The 16,041-nt window shown below is 48.1% G+C and overlaps 1 protein-coding gene across 1 annotated transcript; it reads left to right on the top strand.

Moving 5' to 3' along the window:
• Positions 1-5,478: 5,478 nt before the first annotated feature.
• On the top strand, positions 5,479-12,354 carry KRT2 (keratin 2). Its single transcript, XM_023513574.1, has 10 exons — positions 5,479-6,090; positions 6,989-7,203; positions 7,566-7,626; positions 8,410-8,505; positions 9,129-9,293; positions 9,603-9,728; positions 10,474-10,694; positions 11,763-11,797; positions 11,885-12,196; positions 12,284-12,354. The coding sequence occupies exons 1-10, from the start codon at positions 5,479-5,481 to the stop codon at positions 12,352-12,354; spliced, it is 1,914 nt and encodes a 637-aa protein (XP_023369342.1).
• The last annotated feature ends 3,687 nt before the right edge of the window (positions 12,355-16,041 follow it).

Raw genomic sequence — 16,041 nt, 5'->3', positions numbered from 1 at the left:
CCCAGCAAGAGAGGTGACATGCCAAGGTGACACAGCTGGTTTCTGACACAGGGACTCGACTTTACTCCTAAATACTCTTTCCACTTTATCACACAGCTTCTCTTAGAAAAGTCCTGCTGTAGAGACAAATATGCTGGTTTGAACACCAGATGGGTTGTGAAGTGGGTCTGTGGCTCGTGAATATATACTTTGTAATGCGGTAAATTCTACACATCCCAAATGGACATACCAGCTCTATTAAACAGTAACTGCTTAATGAACAATGATTTCACTTTTTTTTTTTTTTTAAATCAAAAGACTTTTGGAAGACCTATGGTTTTTCATGTGGAAAAGAAAAGCTGTCCAGAGACTTCTGAACAGTTGTCTTCCTTTTTCTTCTTGATAAGAATCCCTATAGTGAGCAGGCCGTCCAGAATCAAGCTCTGGCTGCTCCTTCCAAGGAATTCCAGTGCCCACCAGTCTGAAAGCGGCTCTGAGAACTTGGTTCCCAGACTGAGGAGCAGGAATCTCCTGAATTTGATCTTTTAAAATGCAATTTGTTTTCATACTTATTCTGTCTCTCTTTTTGGGGGTTGGATATTTCCCCACCTTTCTCCTCCTCCAATTATCCCCAGCCCACCCAACTCAGAAAGCCTCAAAAGAAGTTAAAGAGATCACAAGGGTGTGGGGGCTGCTGCAAGTGGTGTAGTGGGTGAGGCGGGGGCTGGGTGTGTCCGGGGGGTCCGTGTGTGTGCCTGGTGCAGGCTGCTGCTGAGGAAATCTAGGTGTCTAGGCAGAAGCCCTGAAAGTGAATTATAGCTGCCAATGGCAGCAGCACAATATAAAATTGGTAGGAAGGCTCCCCGAGATTGAGGGGTTGCAAGAGAAGGGGGCACCATTAAATCTGGAGAAACCTGGAGAAGGCCCTGAGTCGTGAGGAATGAGTGGGTGGTAGAATCCTGGTGACTCCATTCTTCTGAAATCACAACTGGGATGGGAGGGGATATTTGACAGCTGCCTCTGTCTCTCTGACAGAGAAAGCTGTGGCCTTCTCTGTGTGAATTAAGACATGTAGGTGGGGACACACAAGCAAAGTCACCTGGTGTCATTAACCAGACAGCAGTTATACAGTCTGTGATGTGAAGCTGAGCTGATTCAGCTGGAGATTTTTTTTTTTTTTTTGAGATAGAGCCTCACTTTGTTGCCCTTTGTAGAGTACTATGGCACCAGAGCTCACAGCAACCTCAAGCTCTTGGGCTTAAGCGATTCTTTCGCCTCAGCCTCCCAAGTAGCTGGGACTATAGGCGCCTGCCACAACACCTGGCCATTTTCAGCTGGAGATTGAGCCCATTGAGAACAAAAGCTGGAATGTGCAATAATCTATTTTCTGGATCAAATCTTCTGGGGCTCAGTTAGATAATTAGAACTACATGTGACACTTAAGGCCACGGCAATGGGAAAGAAGTGGCATCTGTCTGGTATTTGCTATGTGCCAGGGGCTGTGCTGGAGTCTCTTGCTGTGGCTGATTTGTTTATCACAGAGAGCTGGGTTGCTGCCTTCCCACAGCCGATATGCATGAAGCCCCTGCTGGGTGCTGGGCCTGAGTCCCTCCTCTGCTTCTGGGGTCTGGTTGTTTCTGAGCAACGGGCACTCCCTGCTTTCTTGATAAGCCTGGTATGTATGTTCTGGAATCACCTCATTCCAGAATGGGGCTCTGCATGGTGGGAACGTTCAGTGCTTCTTCCTGAGGGTGGACTTGGCTGCCTGCCAGACTGGTTTCATGGTCCCAACCAGTTTGGCCAGGGCACATTAAAATCAACAGGTCTCCTGTGTAAGAAAAGGGGTCGATTGAAAAAAAAAAATCCTACTAAAGTGCAGATGTTGAGTAAGAAAGGAGGGAAGCAAGGGCTGAGGTGGAGAACTGGGTCAGGGGCTGGGACTGTAGACTGAGTAAGTAGCTTTAAAATAATCATTTACAAAGAGATGCCCTGGAGGGAGATGTTGAGCAAGGGACTCCTACTGGGAGCCTGGGAGCCTCCTGTCCCACCTTCTCTGGGCGCCACTAGGGCTGTGGAGCTCCTCAGAGCAGCACCTTGGCACTCCAATGGGAGGCACCCAGAATTGGCCCGCCGTTCAAGAGCCAGGTTCCAGTGGGGCTTCTGCTGTGCTGAGCTACTCCCAGCCTCTCTGCTTTTTGAACTTCTTTTTTGACACTCATGGCCTCCCTGTGGGTTGGATCCCTTCAGTAGCCTAAGCCCAGCAAGAGGGGCTGGAAGAGGAGAGTTTGGGGTTTGTTTGGTTTTGTGTTTTAAAACCCAAACTCTTGGCACACACGGTGGCTCTGTCCAGCTGGTATGCTGGTCTTTGGGAAGGAGAGAGACCTGGTTAGGGTTGGGCAGAAACTTTCTAGTGGGATCAGACAGCTCTTCCAGTGGGATCTTATGGACACAGGCACATGAAAGGCTGCAAAGATTCAGGGCATAGCTAACATCGCATTCACGCATCTGGAAAAATCTGCAATTCCAAACCAAGAAAAGTAGAAATGATTTTTGGCATGTAGGTTTATTCCCTGAACAACCACTCTGTGCTGAGGGGATGGAGGGTTGGGGTAAAGATAATAGGACCCTGACTCTGCCCGGCATACATGGGGGGACATGACTCATTACAACACAGGGAGGACAGTGACGATGAGGCTGCAAGAGCGGTAGACAGCCGCTAAGGGAGAGGAGGAAATTAACTCTAATCTGGGAATCTGGGGCTGGCATCCAGGTTTGGTTGAGAGTTTAATTTATTTCCTATTAACTAAATAGTTAATCTTTTTCTCTGCTTAATGTTGGGAGTTCATTTTTCTGCCCAACTGGCTACTGGATATGGTTTTGAAAACCTATGAGGAGAAGCACTTAGGATCTTGGGCTTGCTGCCACCTTGTTGAAAGAAAATGTGGGGAGCATGAAGAAGGGTTTTGTTCTATAGGATCCCTGTTCTGCACTTAGACACAGCAAAACACCAACAGGTCAACATCCTTGAGGGACAGTGAAGATTCAGAATAAATGTTCCCATTTTATAGATGAGAAAGTTGAGGACCATGATGAAGGTTAGTGGGAAAATCACAGTCAAATCAAGATTGTTAATCAGCATTTCACTCCCTTAAAGAATGCAAAGCATATGATCTAGAATAGCATGTTGAGATTATGTAAAAGGTAAAAATAAAAAAATGGAAATAGATAAGTTACATAATATCCAAATTGCTTTAATTCTGCTCTCCATATTTAAAGAGATTAGGAGGACTCCTTTACAACTTGACTTTCAAAAATTGGCAACTGGGTCTAGAGAGGGAAGATGTTCAGTGGAGAGAGAGACCAAATGTGATAGAATTAAAACGAAGTAACACACACAGATTGAGTGGTGGACATATCCCAGGATGTGGTAGATGTTCAGTAAATGTTATTCCATTCCTTTATAGAGGGATTAAGACCCCCCTCCTCCCCAGAAGCTGGCATGTCCTCAGCACAGTCATGGTGGAGTAATGGACAATTAGGGCGTCGCTCAGATATCCACAGATAACGACACACTTGGCTTTGGACTGAGACTCTTTCCAAAGCTTTTAGCTTTATCATTTGTTTGCATGATTATAATCATGTAAGCAAGATTGGGGAAAAAAAATCAAGGAGATACAGGGATTTGCTTCTCTCAGCCTTTTTTTATTTTTTCTGCAAATCAAATAGCTAATGTAGTTCCCTATTCTTTACACCCATACATTCCCCTGCCATGTAGATAGATCAGATGATTGGAAACTTGGTGGATATGGCAGGAAGGTAACTAACATTTACTGAGTTTCTGCTATTAGGTAGGACCCGTGTTTAGCGCCTGGAGTATATTATCTTGTTCTGTTTGTACAATACCAATATTTTTCTTATTCTTAATCACTTTTTATTAATGAGGAAACTGAGATTCAAAGAGTACTATAAATTATCCAAGGTCATTTAACTAAAACACAATGAAATTGGGACTTAAGCTCAAAGCTTATGCTTTTTTTTTTGTAGTTTTTGGCCGGGGTTTGAACCTGGGTGGCAGGGTTTGAACCTGCCACCTTCGGCATATGGGGCCAGCGCCCTACCCCTTTGAGACACGAGCACTGCCCCAAAGCTTATGCTTTTTATATTTTCTGTGCTAACTTTGTCCCAAGATCTGAACATCCTGGTTCTGTAATGAACGGTGCCTGTGTTGAGTGTGTGGTCAGTCATTAGGAGAGAGAAAAACCAAAGGCGAAAGGAAAAAGAATGATCTTTATCTCACCACAGATGATAATGATACTAACATTTGCATTGTGCATTACAGTTTTTAAAAAGTTTCATACAAATTTCCCATTTTATAGCTAAGACTATAAAGCTTCAGTTTAATTTGGGGTCATATGGCCAATCTATGCCAAATCTGGAATTCAAAACTAGAGCTTCTGACTTTAAATTTAGTTCTTTTACTTCAAAGCACACCTCCCACATACTTAGCCAGCCGGACAGAGGAGAGAATGTAGTTGAGTTCAGGAGTGAGAGCTCTGTGCATTTGGTGACTCTGGTGGGTCTGGCTGGGTCTTCCAACGTTCACCTGCCATTGAAGATCAGCTGACCTAACTGCTTCACAGGATGCTGGGCAGTGCGTGATTACCCACCGACTGAGCCAATGTACACCTGGATGTAAAGTCTTTGGCTGCAGCGTTTCATTAGGTACCCTGAGTTATACAGACCTTAACCCCTCATCCTCTGGGTTTTCATGAGAAAACTGACAGGGATGATGGGTAGAAAAACTTCTGGTTACAAGAAAGAACGTCCTCTTCTCAGTGCCAGGTTATTGCATATTTCTACTCTAGCCTGAGAAGAAAAGAGCCAAGATACTTTGGAAAATGACAACTCTTTTGCAACATCCTAGGCCAACTTCTTTCTGTAAGAGGATGCCCATTTCCCCACATCTGCAAAATCTCCCTGTGCTTGTTAAAACTCTTCCTGGGGCAGAGGAAAAGCAAGGAGAGCTATAGGGCTGGTGCAGAAGGGGCTGTAACAGTCCCGAGCCTGTCTTCCTTTTCACTGGTGAACTGGGATGGAGAGACTGCACAGGCCGGTGGCCAGCCTCCCGGGGGTTGGTCCAGAGCATTCTGCAAAAGGTCCTCCTTCAGACTGAGGACACCAAATCCTGATCTCCTCTTCTGATGATTTTACAAAAATCAAATAGCGTGACAGATACCCAGATAAACAGAAATTTGCAATCAAAGCAATTTCTGGGATGGAGCTGATTAGTAGGTTTTTAATGGCTATTAGCTTGATAATCACTCACCAGGAATAGCTTCCAGGCAGACCAAACCCAAGCGTAAGTGGGCCCACACCCATGCACGCCAACACCTAGGTGGCGGGTATATAGGGGGCCCTGACAGTCTCCCAGGAGCAGAGCAGTCTCCAGCCTTGATTCTTCTCAGGAACCTTTGACTTTCCTCGCTGGGCAAAGGCATCATGAGTTGTCAGATCTCGTGCAAATCTCGAGGAAGAGGAGGAGGTGGTGGAGGGTTCCGGGGCTTCAGCAGCGGCTCCGCCGTGGTCTCCGGTGGGAGCCGGAGATCCACTTCCAGCTTCTCCTGCTTGAGCCGCCATGGCGGTGGTGGAGGGGGCTTCGGCGGCGGAGGCTTCAGCAGTCGGAGTCTTGTTGGCCTTGGAGGGAGCAAGAGCATCTCCATTAGTGTGGCTGGAGGAGGTGGAAGCTTTGGCTCGAGTGGTGGATTTGGTGGCAGAGGAGGAGGCTTTGGAGGCGGCTTTGGAGGTGGCAGTGGCTTTGGAGGCGGCGGTGGCTTTGGAGGTGGCAGTTTTGGAGGTGGCAGTTTTGGTGGTGGCGGCTTTGGTGGCAGCCGCTTTGGCGGTGGCGGCGGTGGCGGCTATGGAGGGTTCGGAGGTCCCGGTGGCTTCGGGCCTGGAGGATACCCTGGTGGAGGAATCCATGAAGTCTCCGTCAACCAGAGCCTCCTGCAGCCTCTCAATGTGAAAGTCGACCCAGAGATACAGAACGTGAAGTCTCAGGAGCGGGAGCAGATCAAAACTCTCAACAACAAATTCGCCTCCTTCATCGACAAGGTGAGTCTTCAGACGCTCAGGATGCCTCACTTCATGTGTTGATTGAAAAGAAGACTGCGCGGAGTCGTTTCCTCTAGGTGCCAGGGTTACTTGTAATTTCCAAATGGGAAAGATGCGTTTCCATAGCAGTCTGCAGTTAGGAATTATTTGTCTCTTTGGTTATATTGTTGTAATCCAAATAAATGCTATTTATAGAAAATTCTGAAGATCATTAAAAGGCGGATATAGGCCACAGGACATCTTCTGAAGTAGTCTTTCCTTCCCTAGAATTATTACTCTGTTAAATTCTGGGAAGCTTAGTCAAAATATCTGTTTGGGAGTGAATGAATTTCCTGCCTTCAAGAGAAGCATTGTCAGTTCTGTGATCCATAAAGTCTTTATTGGTGTTACATTGGAGTGTTACTGGGCTTTCTCCCATTTCAAGGCAGACGAACCTGTTTTAGTTTATCTGCCTTGAAACAGGCAGGAATTTACAAGACTTTTAAAACCAGGCTGAGGTGCCCAGCCCTCCAGTTCTCTCATACTCAGCAGGGGAGCAGTGCCAGCGGATACCGGCTTTTGGTTTTCCCCTGAATTTATGGGATCCTTGTCGGAAATTCAATAAAATTGGGGAGGGAATTGGCTTGGGATCCTGGGGGCAGCTGCAAACAAAATAGTAGGCACTGAATTAAGAGAGAGTTGTTCCCTGTGGAGCAGTGGGAGTCTATAGACTTTCCAGATGCCAGGACAGGGAGTGCAAAAGCTCTGCCTGGCACCATCCTGTGCCCAGCTGATGAGGATGGAGCCTTGTGGGCTTCTCTGGGTCCCAAAGTAGCACCGAGAGCTGCCTGTGGCGAGCGTGGCTTGCCAGCATGAAGGATGACTGAGCACTTACGTGGTTGCATTCTGATCATGGCAGGTGCGGTTCCTGGAGCAGCAGAACCAGGTTCTGAGCACCAAGTGGGAGCTGCTGCAGCAGCTGGATGTCGGCACCCGCAGCACCAACCTGGACCCCATCTTCCAGGACTACATTGACAGCCTCCAGAAATATGTGGACAGGCTGTCTATGGAAAGAACATCACAAGATTCAGAGTTGAACAACATGGAGGATCTTGTGGAGGATTATAAGAAGAAGTAGGTGGCAGGGTAAACTCTGAGTGCAGAGAGATACTGAACTGAGCCATCTCATCGTCCCCCTCAAAGCCACTCACCTCCCATTTGCATTTGTGCTGATGGGGGAGAGAGTCCTGGATCTTTGTTGATTATTTGTGAGCATGACATTAGGGCTTTAGAGGATTTTTTTTTTTTTTTTGCCTGTTTGAGAGTTCATTTATAGAAATCTATCCTCATTTGAGATATCATAACTTCCATTTAGACACTTAAAACAGGGTTTCATATTCCCAGAGAATGAGGCATTTGGGGTGAATAAAGTAGGAAAAAGAAAAGAAAAACAAACTGGAACTAATCTCACTGCTGTATCATCTGGGTCCTGACAGGTATGAGGATGAGATCAACAAGCGCACGTCTGCTGAGAATGACTTTGTGACTCTTAAAAAGGTGAGCAAGAGAATGTCGCAGCTGGGGGTGGAGACACACAGGCTGGAAAACAACTCCCCGTGCAAACAGCAGTGGCTAGTGAGAGAAAGGGGTGAGATGCGTCTAGGGCCTGTTCTCTCTGGAACAAAAAGCATCTGTGTAGTTCAGGCTTCTGCACGTAGCTTTTGAAGACATTCTGCATTTTGGATAGAGCACTGCTCAGCAATGACCTGCTTAAAGCCTATCGTGGCTCATAATAAATGCAAACCCAGAAAGCACTTTCTTCTAAAGAGCTAAGGAAGGAATAGGAATTCCCTAGAATGCCTGCTTAAAGTTGCTGTTGGTTGTGCTGATAAAGATTTGAGCTAGGAGGTCAAAAGTGGGGGTCCTCACCCTAGGTTCCTGTGAGGCCCTTGGTGTAGAATCCAGGAAAACTCAAGAGAGGTGGGACAGACAGGATGAGAGTTGAGGACTGTGGAAACTCACAGAGAATGTAGTGCCCCATCCTGGTAATACACTGTGTCTCAGGGAGGAGGGAGAGACTGGTGGGCAAAGCTGGGTCCCATCCAGTGCTGATGGTCCCAGGGGTGGGAGTGTGATGGGGGCACAGAGCCACTGGCAGAGGTGTGTGGGAAGCTGCATGTCCTGTGGTTCCCCTGGAGGTGCCTGGGATGTTGAAGGGCTGCAGACAGGGAGTGGGTAGAGCAGAGTGACAGAGAGAGGGTGGGACCCATGCAGGGAAGGTGCCAGGTGGTGGTGGAGGGAGGGTCAGTTTCCCGAGAGGCCCTTTGGTGTTCCCTGCAGGACGTGGACAATGCCTACATGACGAAGGTGGAGCTGCAGACCAAGGTGGATGTGCTGAGTCAGGAGGCCGAGTTCCTGAAAGTCCTCTTTGAGGCGGTAAGGAGGCTGCTCCTGGACAGACTCCTGCTTTCCACCCTCTTTTCATCAAGGGGGGTCCTTCCCAATTGGCGAGAAGGTGGTAGGAGTGCAGCTTATGAACTGGATGACTTCAACTTGCTGTCATCCCCGGCCACTGGGTTTATGGCATCAGTCTTGGGGAAGAGAAATTTTCTTCTCTGATGTCACAAGAAGTAAGGTTTAGGACAACTTTCCCTGCCTCCACCCCCCCAAATGTCTAGCTCCCCTTAGGAAGAGACCTGTCCTGTGCACAATATACTTCAGAAGTAAGTGTCTCCCACCTCAGGCACCTCCCCCCCCACGGGTACACACATGTGATTTCTGAAAGAACAAATAAATTTAAGGTATTTGGCAGGGACTGGCTTCTTTTGGGGGGCACTTAGGCACATAATTAGCCTAAGTGGTGAAGGCTGCTAAGGAGGCTCAGAAATATAGGCACCTCTGCCCACTACTCTCAGGACAACTGTGGGGGAGACATACAAATGGGGGTCAGTGTACACTTAGTGTGAGGGTCTGTATTCTCTTAACTGAGGAAGTGGGTGTCCTTGCAACCTGAGCTTGTGGGGAGGGATGTCACAGCCAGACCTCCCTTTGTGTTATAGGAGCTGTCCCAGAAGCATGAGACTATTACTGACACCAACGTCATCCTCTCCATGGACAACAGCCGCAACCTGGATCTGAACGGCATCATCGCCGAGGTCAAGGCCCAGTATGAGGAGATCGCCCAGAGGAGCAAGACCGAGGCCGAGGCCCTGTACCAGAGCAAGGCATGTTCCGCAATGCAGGGGGCCACACTCCGTGCCACAGGCTGGGTCCCACCCCCAGCTGGGAAGTGTAGAGTAGAATCTGGGTGTTTTTGTCTAATGGCAGTGGGTATCATTCCCAAGAAAGAATTTCAAGAATGGCACTGAGTCCTTCTGGGGTGAAAGGATCCCCACCTCCACCAATACAGTCATGACTTCCAGACTGGTTGACCCTCCCTGGGCCAGTGACCAGCTTTTCCTTGGCTCAGTTCAAGCTGGGACTTGGACCAGGCTATAACTTCTTTGTGAACTGTCCTCTTCTCCCCATATCAGTATGAAGAGCTCCAGGTCACTGCGGGGAAACACGGTGACACCCTGCGAGAGATCAAGATGGAGATCAGTGAGCTGAACCGCATGATCCAGAGGCTGCAAGGGGAGATTGCCCACGTGAAGAAGCAGGTGAGGTGTGGCCCTGCGACCCCCAGCTCCACTGGAGTCTGAGGGAAAGGTTGTGTCCCGGCGTGTGTGAGTGTGTGTGTGTGAGCCAGGAGAAACTGGGAAGCTTAATCTAGCAAGTATCAATCCCAACCTTCCCATGCTTAATACAATGTAAGGCTTATACCAATTTTTAGAGAGGTCTCAGAGGCATTCTTAAGTAATGGAAAAAGATTGCATTTGCTTGTTTATATGAGTGAAAAGAACAACAGCAAATACTTGCTGTGGATTGTAGATGTGGCTTCCCCTTTGTGTGTGGCATGGGCCCTAAGTGCCAGCTGATGGGGCTGATGGCAGGGTAGCACGTGTTAGAAAAGTTGGCCTGGGTTTGGACATCAGATTTGGAGCAGAAACCGAGGGGAAATCAGCAGCCAGAGTTCCACCAGCAGCAGCAGTTCTGCAATGCAGTCCACTTCCAATGTCTTCATTAACATCTGTTAAATGCAATAATGATTCTGGCCCTGTGTTGTGAGCATGAAAGGGTGTCATGGGGAAAGATTAAGGGTCTAGTCAAAGATGATGTGGGAAGAAGATGCCCTAGAGAAAGCAGCAAGTCTTAGCTGTTTGTGACTTGCATTACTTCTGGGGGGACCCAACACTTCCAGGGCCAGTCATTCTGGCTTCTTATACCCCAAGCATCTCCACTGTCCATCTCCCTCTGCCAGGTAGACTCCACTCTATACAAACAGAAGCTTCTTCTTCTTCCTAGTGCAAGAGTGTGCAAGAAGCCATAGCAGATGCTGAGCAGCGTGGGGAACATGCCATCAAAGATGCCCAGAACAAGCTGAACGAACTGGAGGAGGCCCTGCAGAAGGCCAGGGAGGACCTGGCCCGGCTGCTGAAGGACTATCAGGAGCTCATGAACGTCAAGCTGGCCCTGGACGTGGAGATCGCCACCTACCGCAAGCTCCTGGAGGGCGAGGAGTGCAGGTGGGGATGAGGGTACTGGGTTTACCCTCTTCTTTTTCCTAGAGTCAGGGCTGGAGGCAAATGCCGGGAAGGCAGGGGATGGAGTGGAGCCTTCTGCCAGCTCAGAGCTGACATTCTCTGCTCCTGGAGCAGAAACCCAGCAGCAAAGAATTAATGTAGACTAGCACATTTACCAGGCTGAAATGACTCACAAGGCAAATTAAATTAGATCAAGCAATATGCTAAACATCCTGGTCTTTTCTGGAAGTGAAAACAAAATGATGTGGCAACAGGTTAGTCCCAGAAAGTCTGGAAGTTGGTATCTAGATCTGCACGGTGAGTGGCCCCTTCTCCCTCCCTGTGTGACCCAGAGCAGGAGAGAGACTACACAGGGAATTGTGCCAACTGGCTGGGATATGCTTATCAGAACTGCTGCCAGCCCTAGCCTGCTAACTCTTAAAGAGGGATTGTTTGAGGCCTTTGCCAGTGCTATGGGCATCTTTGGTAACTTAATCTGGCTGAAGCAACTGGAAGGGGAACAGTGCCCTGGGCTATAAGCAGGTCGGTAAGACACGGAGGGAGCACCTGTCTCAGGCTACGCATGCTGGCTGCAGCATGGAAGAGAAAGGTTTTCAGCAGAAGCAGAGGAGGGTGGGGTGGGAGGGAGGAATGGGAGCTGTACAGAGTCACACTTCTTTCCCAACTGAATGTTCACAGTGCAGCTTCATTGCATAATTTCTGGCATGTCCTGGATTCTGAATAACAGCCTCTCTAAGATGGATTTAAATATAAAAGTGGGTTGCAAAGTCTGAAATAAATTTGATTTTCATTCACTGTGGATCGACAATGCAACTCTTCATTGTTTAACGGAGAAAAAAACAGATGGATTGAGGTGCAAGGTGGTGCCTAAGTGTAGGGTCTGTCACCTGGCCTGTAATGTGACAGATGCATGAAGAGGTTGGCTCCCTAAGGCCCCGGTGGCTGGTTTTAGAGGCTAAATTGCACATTTGTAAGTGGAAGTTGTTGGACAACATGTTTGTAGAGCCCAGGTGCCCTGACCCTCGTCATTTCTCTCTCTCTCCCTGACAGGATGTCTGAAGACCTCAGCAGCAGTGTAACCGTGTGTAAGTAGTGGGGAGTATGGCCCACTGCATGGGGGGGGCAGGTGGGAGCAGTTGAAACTTCCGTGCTAACATTGTCTCTCTCTGCAGCTGTGACGAGCACCACCGTTTCTTCAAATGTGGCCTCCAAAGCTGGCTTTGGAGGTGCTGGTTCTGGAGGAGGAAGAGGCTACAGCTCTGGAAGTGGCAGTTATGGCTCTGGAGGCAGAGGGTCGGGCTCCAGAGGTGGTGGTGGAGGATACGGCTCTGGTGGTGGTTCTGGAGGAAAATACAGCTCTGGAGGTGGCTCTAGGGGAGGCTCTGGCTCTGGAGGAGGATACGGCTCTGGTGGAGGAGGCTATGGCTCTGGAGGTGGCTCCAGGGGAGGCTCCGGCTCTGGGGGAGGCCATGGTTCTGGAGGTGGTTCTGGAGGGAAATATGGATCTGGAGGTGGCTCCAAAGGAGGCTCCAGCTCTGGAGGAGGCTATGGCTCTGGAGGTGGCTCCAGAGGAGGCTCTGGCTCGGTAAAGAGTGGCTCAGGTGAAGGGTTTGTTTCCAGTGTGACCTTCTCCTCTAGATAAAGATGGGGTCCATTGATTCTTCCACTCCAGAATGTAGAAGCCTGTCTCTGTACCTCTAACTGACAGCAGGTCAAATTTTGTTATTTACCTTTGATGGCATGTTGGGGCAAAAAGATGCCCACATACAGTTTTTGGAAGGTCTTTCCAAATCAATGAGAGCAGTGACACCCACTGTGTTCTGGGGAAGAATCCACATTGTCTAGGTTTGTGCTTTCAGCCATGCCCCAATCCCTCCCCACCACCACCTCCCTCCTTGCATTGCCTCTTTGGTGGTCCTTTTCCAGACAGATTTTGTCCGAGGACACCCTGCAGTGCCCAGGGGACCTGTGTACATAGCTCCTGTAGCCCACTCTGCCTTTGGAAGTGTCATGGTCTGGGTGTCTGCACAATAAACTTCATTTGCAATTCATGTTATGTGGCGTCTGTGTAATGTCAAGCCTTGGTGAAATTGGGTAACCACAGGGAAAGTCTGTCTCCCTGAGGAAAGTCCCGTGTGTTTGCCTATGGAACAATGGAACAGGGGTAGCCCTGGCATCAAGGGGGGTGGGGTATGAGGTGCTGACATGGTATTTATCAGACTTGGGGGCTAAGGCATTGCCAAGGGTTGGAGAGGGAGTACGGGGTTAGGGAAAACTCTCTTTTTTCAGGAAAAACCCACTCTTTTTAAGAAGCATTTTCCTATAGACTACCCTGCTCTTTTCTGACAAGAGCTTTGACCTGAGATTACTTCTTAGGGCAAACCAGCTAAGCCCCTGAGCACCCCCCAGGCTGTCTACTGCCCCACAGAGGCTATGGTCTCTTGTGCTCCTTGAAGTCATACACTACCTGTGGGCACTCTCAACAGGGCTCCCGGAGAACATCTGGGGCGTGTCTGGAGGACTATGACATGGTCTAACAGAGCATCCCCTCCCATCAGAGCAGTCCCATCATACTCAGCAAATAAAGGGTCTTTCTCTTCTTCCTATACCCAGGAGCCCTTCAGAGCCCTTCTGAGGATGTCCCAGTTGAGTGGCTGTCTCCTGTGGGTGTGAGAACAATGTTAGCCCCTCCCTCAGAAAGACCCCATCACCCGATGGAGCTACCAGGGGGCTGGGCCTCTGGGCCTGGAAATAGACTGGCCAGAGTGGCCTAAATGGCAGATGGTAGCTTCTGTTGGGTAAAGTTAAGTCATGTGTATGGTATACAGATATGGCAGGTGTGGCTTAAAATAACTCAGAAAAAATATTCTGAGGATTCTCTTTTCTTTCACTCCACCCTGGCTTTAAAAGCATGAGTAAGGTCTTCATTGAGTCTGTTTCCAGAGGCTGCAGGGTGGCCTTGAGGACAGAGGACAGAGGACAGATGCCTTCATCTGCCTCCAGACTACCCAGGCCCCAGGTTTGAGGGTGCTGAGCAGGACAACTTCTGTAGGCTGCAGTGGCAGGGTAATAGGGCCTGAGGCTGAGCATTCCAGGGTGATCCACTGCTCTGAGAACTGCCCAGGACTTTGTTGGGTGGAAAGGGCTGTGGAGGGAGGGTGCAGGCTGGGAAGATGAGGCATAGGCTTGGCTCTTTTAGAGTGTACACATCTCATAAAAATGAGCACAACCTCAAATAGGGACTACTGTCCCAGACATTTGGGGTTGGAAAGGAGCTTTAGCAGTCATTGAATCTGAACTTTTCATTTAGGTGAAAAAGTAGGTAAGGCCGAGGGTGGGTAGAGAAACCAGGTCTCCTCCCAATCCATGTACTGTTCAAGGGCTCTGGTAACCCTGAGCCATTCTAATAACTTTCTGAGGGGAAAAAAGGGGAAAAGAAGTGAGGTGGAAAAGGTAGCATCTTTCATTTCCATTCAGTGTCTTGAGTCTTCCCATCTATGAACATAGTATATCTCTTCATTGCTGTAAATCTTCCTTAATTTTTCTCAGCAATGTTTCATAATTTTCAGTGTATATGTTTCATATATACATTGTTAAAATTACCTCAGTATTTCATGTTTTTACGCTATTATAAATGGTACAAATTTTTACTTTCCTATTTGTTTGTTGCTTACATATATAGAAGCAGATAATTTTTTCCCAAACATCCACTGTGGCAGAGCATTAGGAACCCCCTACTACAGTTTTCTGTGCAGGTTATGAAGGAAGATGAAGCTGAGAACTTGATGGAAAGCATGGAGCAAAAAGGCCCAGAAAAGGGCCAAAGTGCACTAGGGAGAGGCTGGGAGCAGAAAAAGGGCTTGTGAACCCACTGCAGCAGGCTTTCTTTTCTTATGTGTCTAGAAATTTCTTGAAGGGTAAAAGAATGCTTTCTCAAGTTCATGTCCTTCCATAGAGCTTGATCCAGGATGAAATATCTCCAGGCTACTCAAGAAAAATTATAAGAAAATTATTATTATTATAGGATCCCAGATTTGCCTGAAAAGGAAAAGGGGCAAAATAGTGGTGGTTGCACTATTATGCTCTCCCTCTGTTTGGAACCCTAGGTTCCTCCTGTCACAGTTGTCATAGCTGATCTCTTTGGACTTGACTTGGCCTATCCTCTCGTCCTGGCTTACTCTTCCCCTTCTGGTTTTCTATGACCTGGCACAGATCCCTCTTTCCCAAGTCTTTTTAATGGCACATCTCCTCTATTTCTATGAAGACCACCCTCTCTTCTTGCTCCTTCTCCTCTGAAATCTGCTCAGAGTTTGCCATCTTCAAGCAGGGGTCCCAAGCCATGTCTCCCCAGCATTTATGGATTTGATTCAAAATTTACATATGAAACTCTTGGATTAGTCAGCCTTGGCTCAAATCCTGTCTTTTACTTCTTAATTAGTTGAGTCATTTGAGCGAAGCCCTCAATCTTTTAAACCTTAATTTCCACTTCTAAAAAATAAAGATAATAACAGCAGCCACCCCCTAGTGCTGTTGTGAGGATAAAAGGAGATTATCTCTGTCAAGTATTTAACATAGTCCTGGAGCATGATAATTGAGCAAGAAATGTTACACGTGCAGCTGCTATTACTGCTGTTGGAGAACGACGAGAACTTAAGCATTTATCTTTGTAAAGTGTCAACAGCAAAAGCTAACATTTATTTTCATACCTCTGAACAGTTTAAATAATACTCTGGTTATGAAGTAAAGACAGGTATCATTATCAACCCACTGGACAGATAACAAAACTGAGGCTGAGAAGCCCACAGCCACAGAACTAGGAAGTGGTAGTGATACCGGAAAAGTGGCACCCCAGCCAGCTCAGCCGAGCAGGGCCTGGGGGATCTGCCACTTCTGTCTTGGCGGCAGCAGCCGGCAAAAAAACCCCGGCAGGTTGGGGCAAGCGAGGGAGCTTTCTTCCCCCAGAGGCTCCAGTAGAGCAGCGTTAGAGGACCTGTCAATCAAGGGAAAACTGGTGCCCATCCCTGATTGGTCCATTTTCAATCCTGCTCCTGATTGGTCCATTTTATGGACCAATCACAGCTAAGCTATTACACCTATATAAGGCCCTGCCAGAGAGCCTGGGGGCAGATCGTCTCAGACCTTCAAGGAAGATAGAGAAGAAGAAGAAGACTTCAGCCGACCATCGCAGACCATCCATCCAGAGGAAGAAGCGAGAACTGCGGCATTTCTAGTGCTGATCCTGCCCTACAAAGAGGCTTGGCTCTTTGTAGGAGTTGTAACACTTGAGCTGTAGCTGTAACACCTCCGCTGCTGATCCTGCCTTACAAAG

The sequence above is a fragment of the Otolemur garnettii genome, unplaced genomic scaffold (assembly GCF_000181295.1).
Source record: "Otolemur garnettii isolate 467f Iridium unplaced genomic scaffold, OtoGar3 scaffold00043, whole genome shotgun sequence".
Taxonomy (NCBI): domain Eukaryota; kingdom Metazoa; phylum Chordata; class Mammalia; order Primates; family Galagidae; genus Otolemur; species Otolemur garnettii.
This window is presented reverse-complemented; position numbering and strand designations above follow the sequence as displayed.

Excerpts from the sequence above, each read along its gene's own strand:
- KRT2 (XM_023513574.1), top strand. The coding sequence starts at position 5,479 with ATGAGTTGTCAGATCTCGTGCAAATCTCGAGGAAGAGGAGGAGGTGGT. Across the intron at positions 9,294-9,602 it reads AGGCCCTGTACCAGAGCAAG|TATGAAGAGCTCCAGGTCAC; the intron begins GCATGTTCCGCA and ends TCCCCATATCAG. Across the intron at positions 12,197-12,283 it reads AGGCCATGGTTCTGGAGGTG|GAGGCTCTGGCTCGGTAAAG; the intron begins GTTCTGGAGGGA and ends GTGGCTCCAGAG.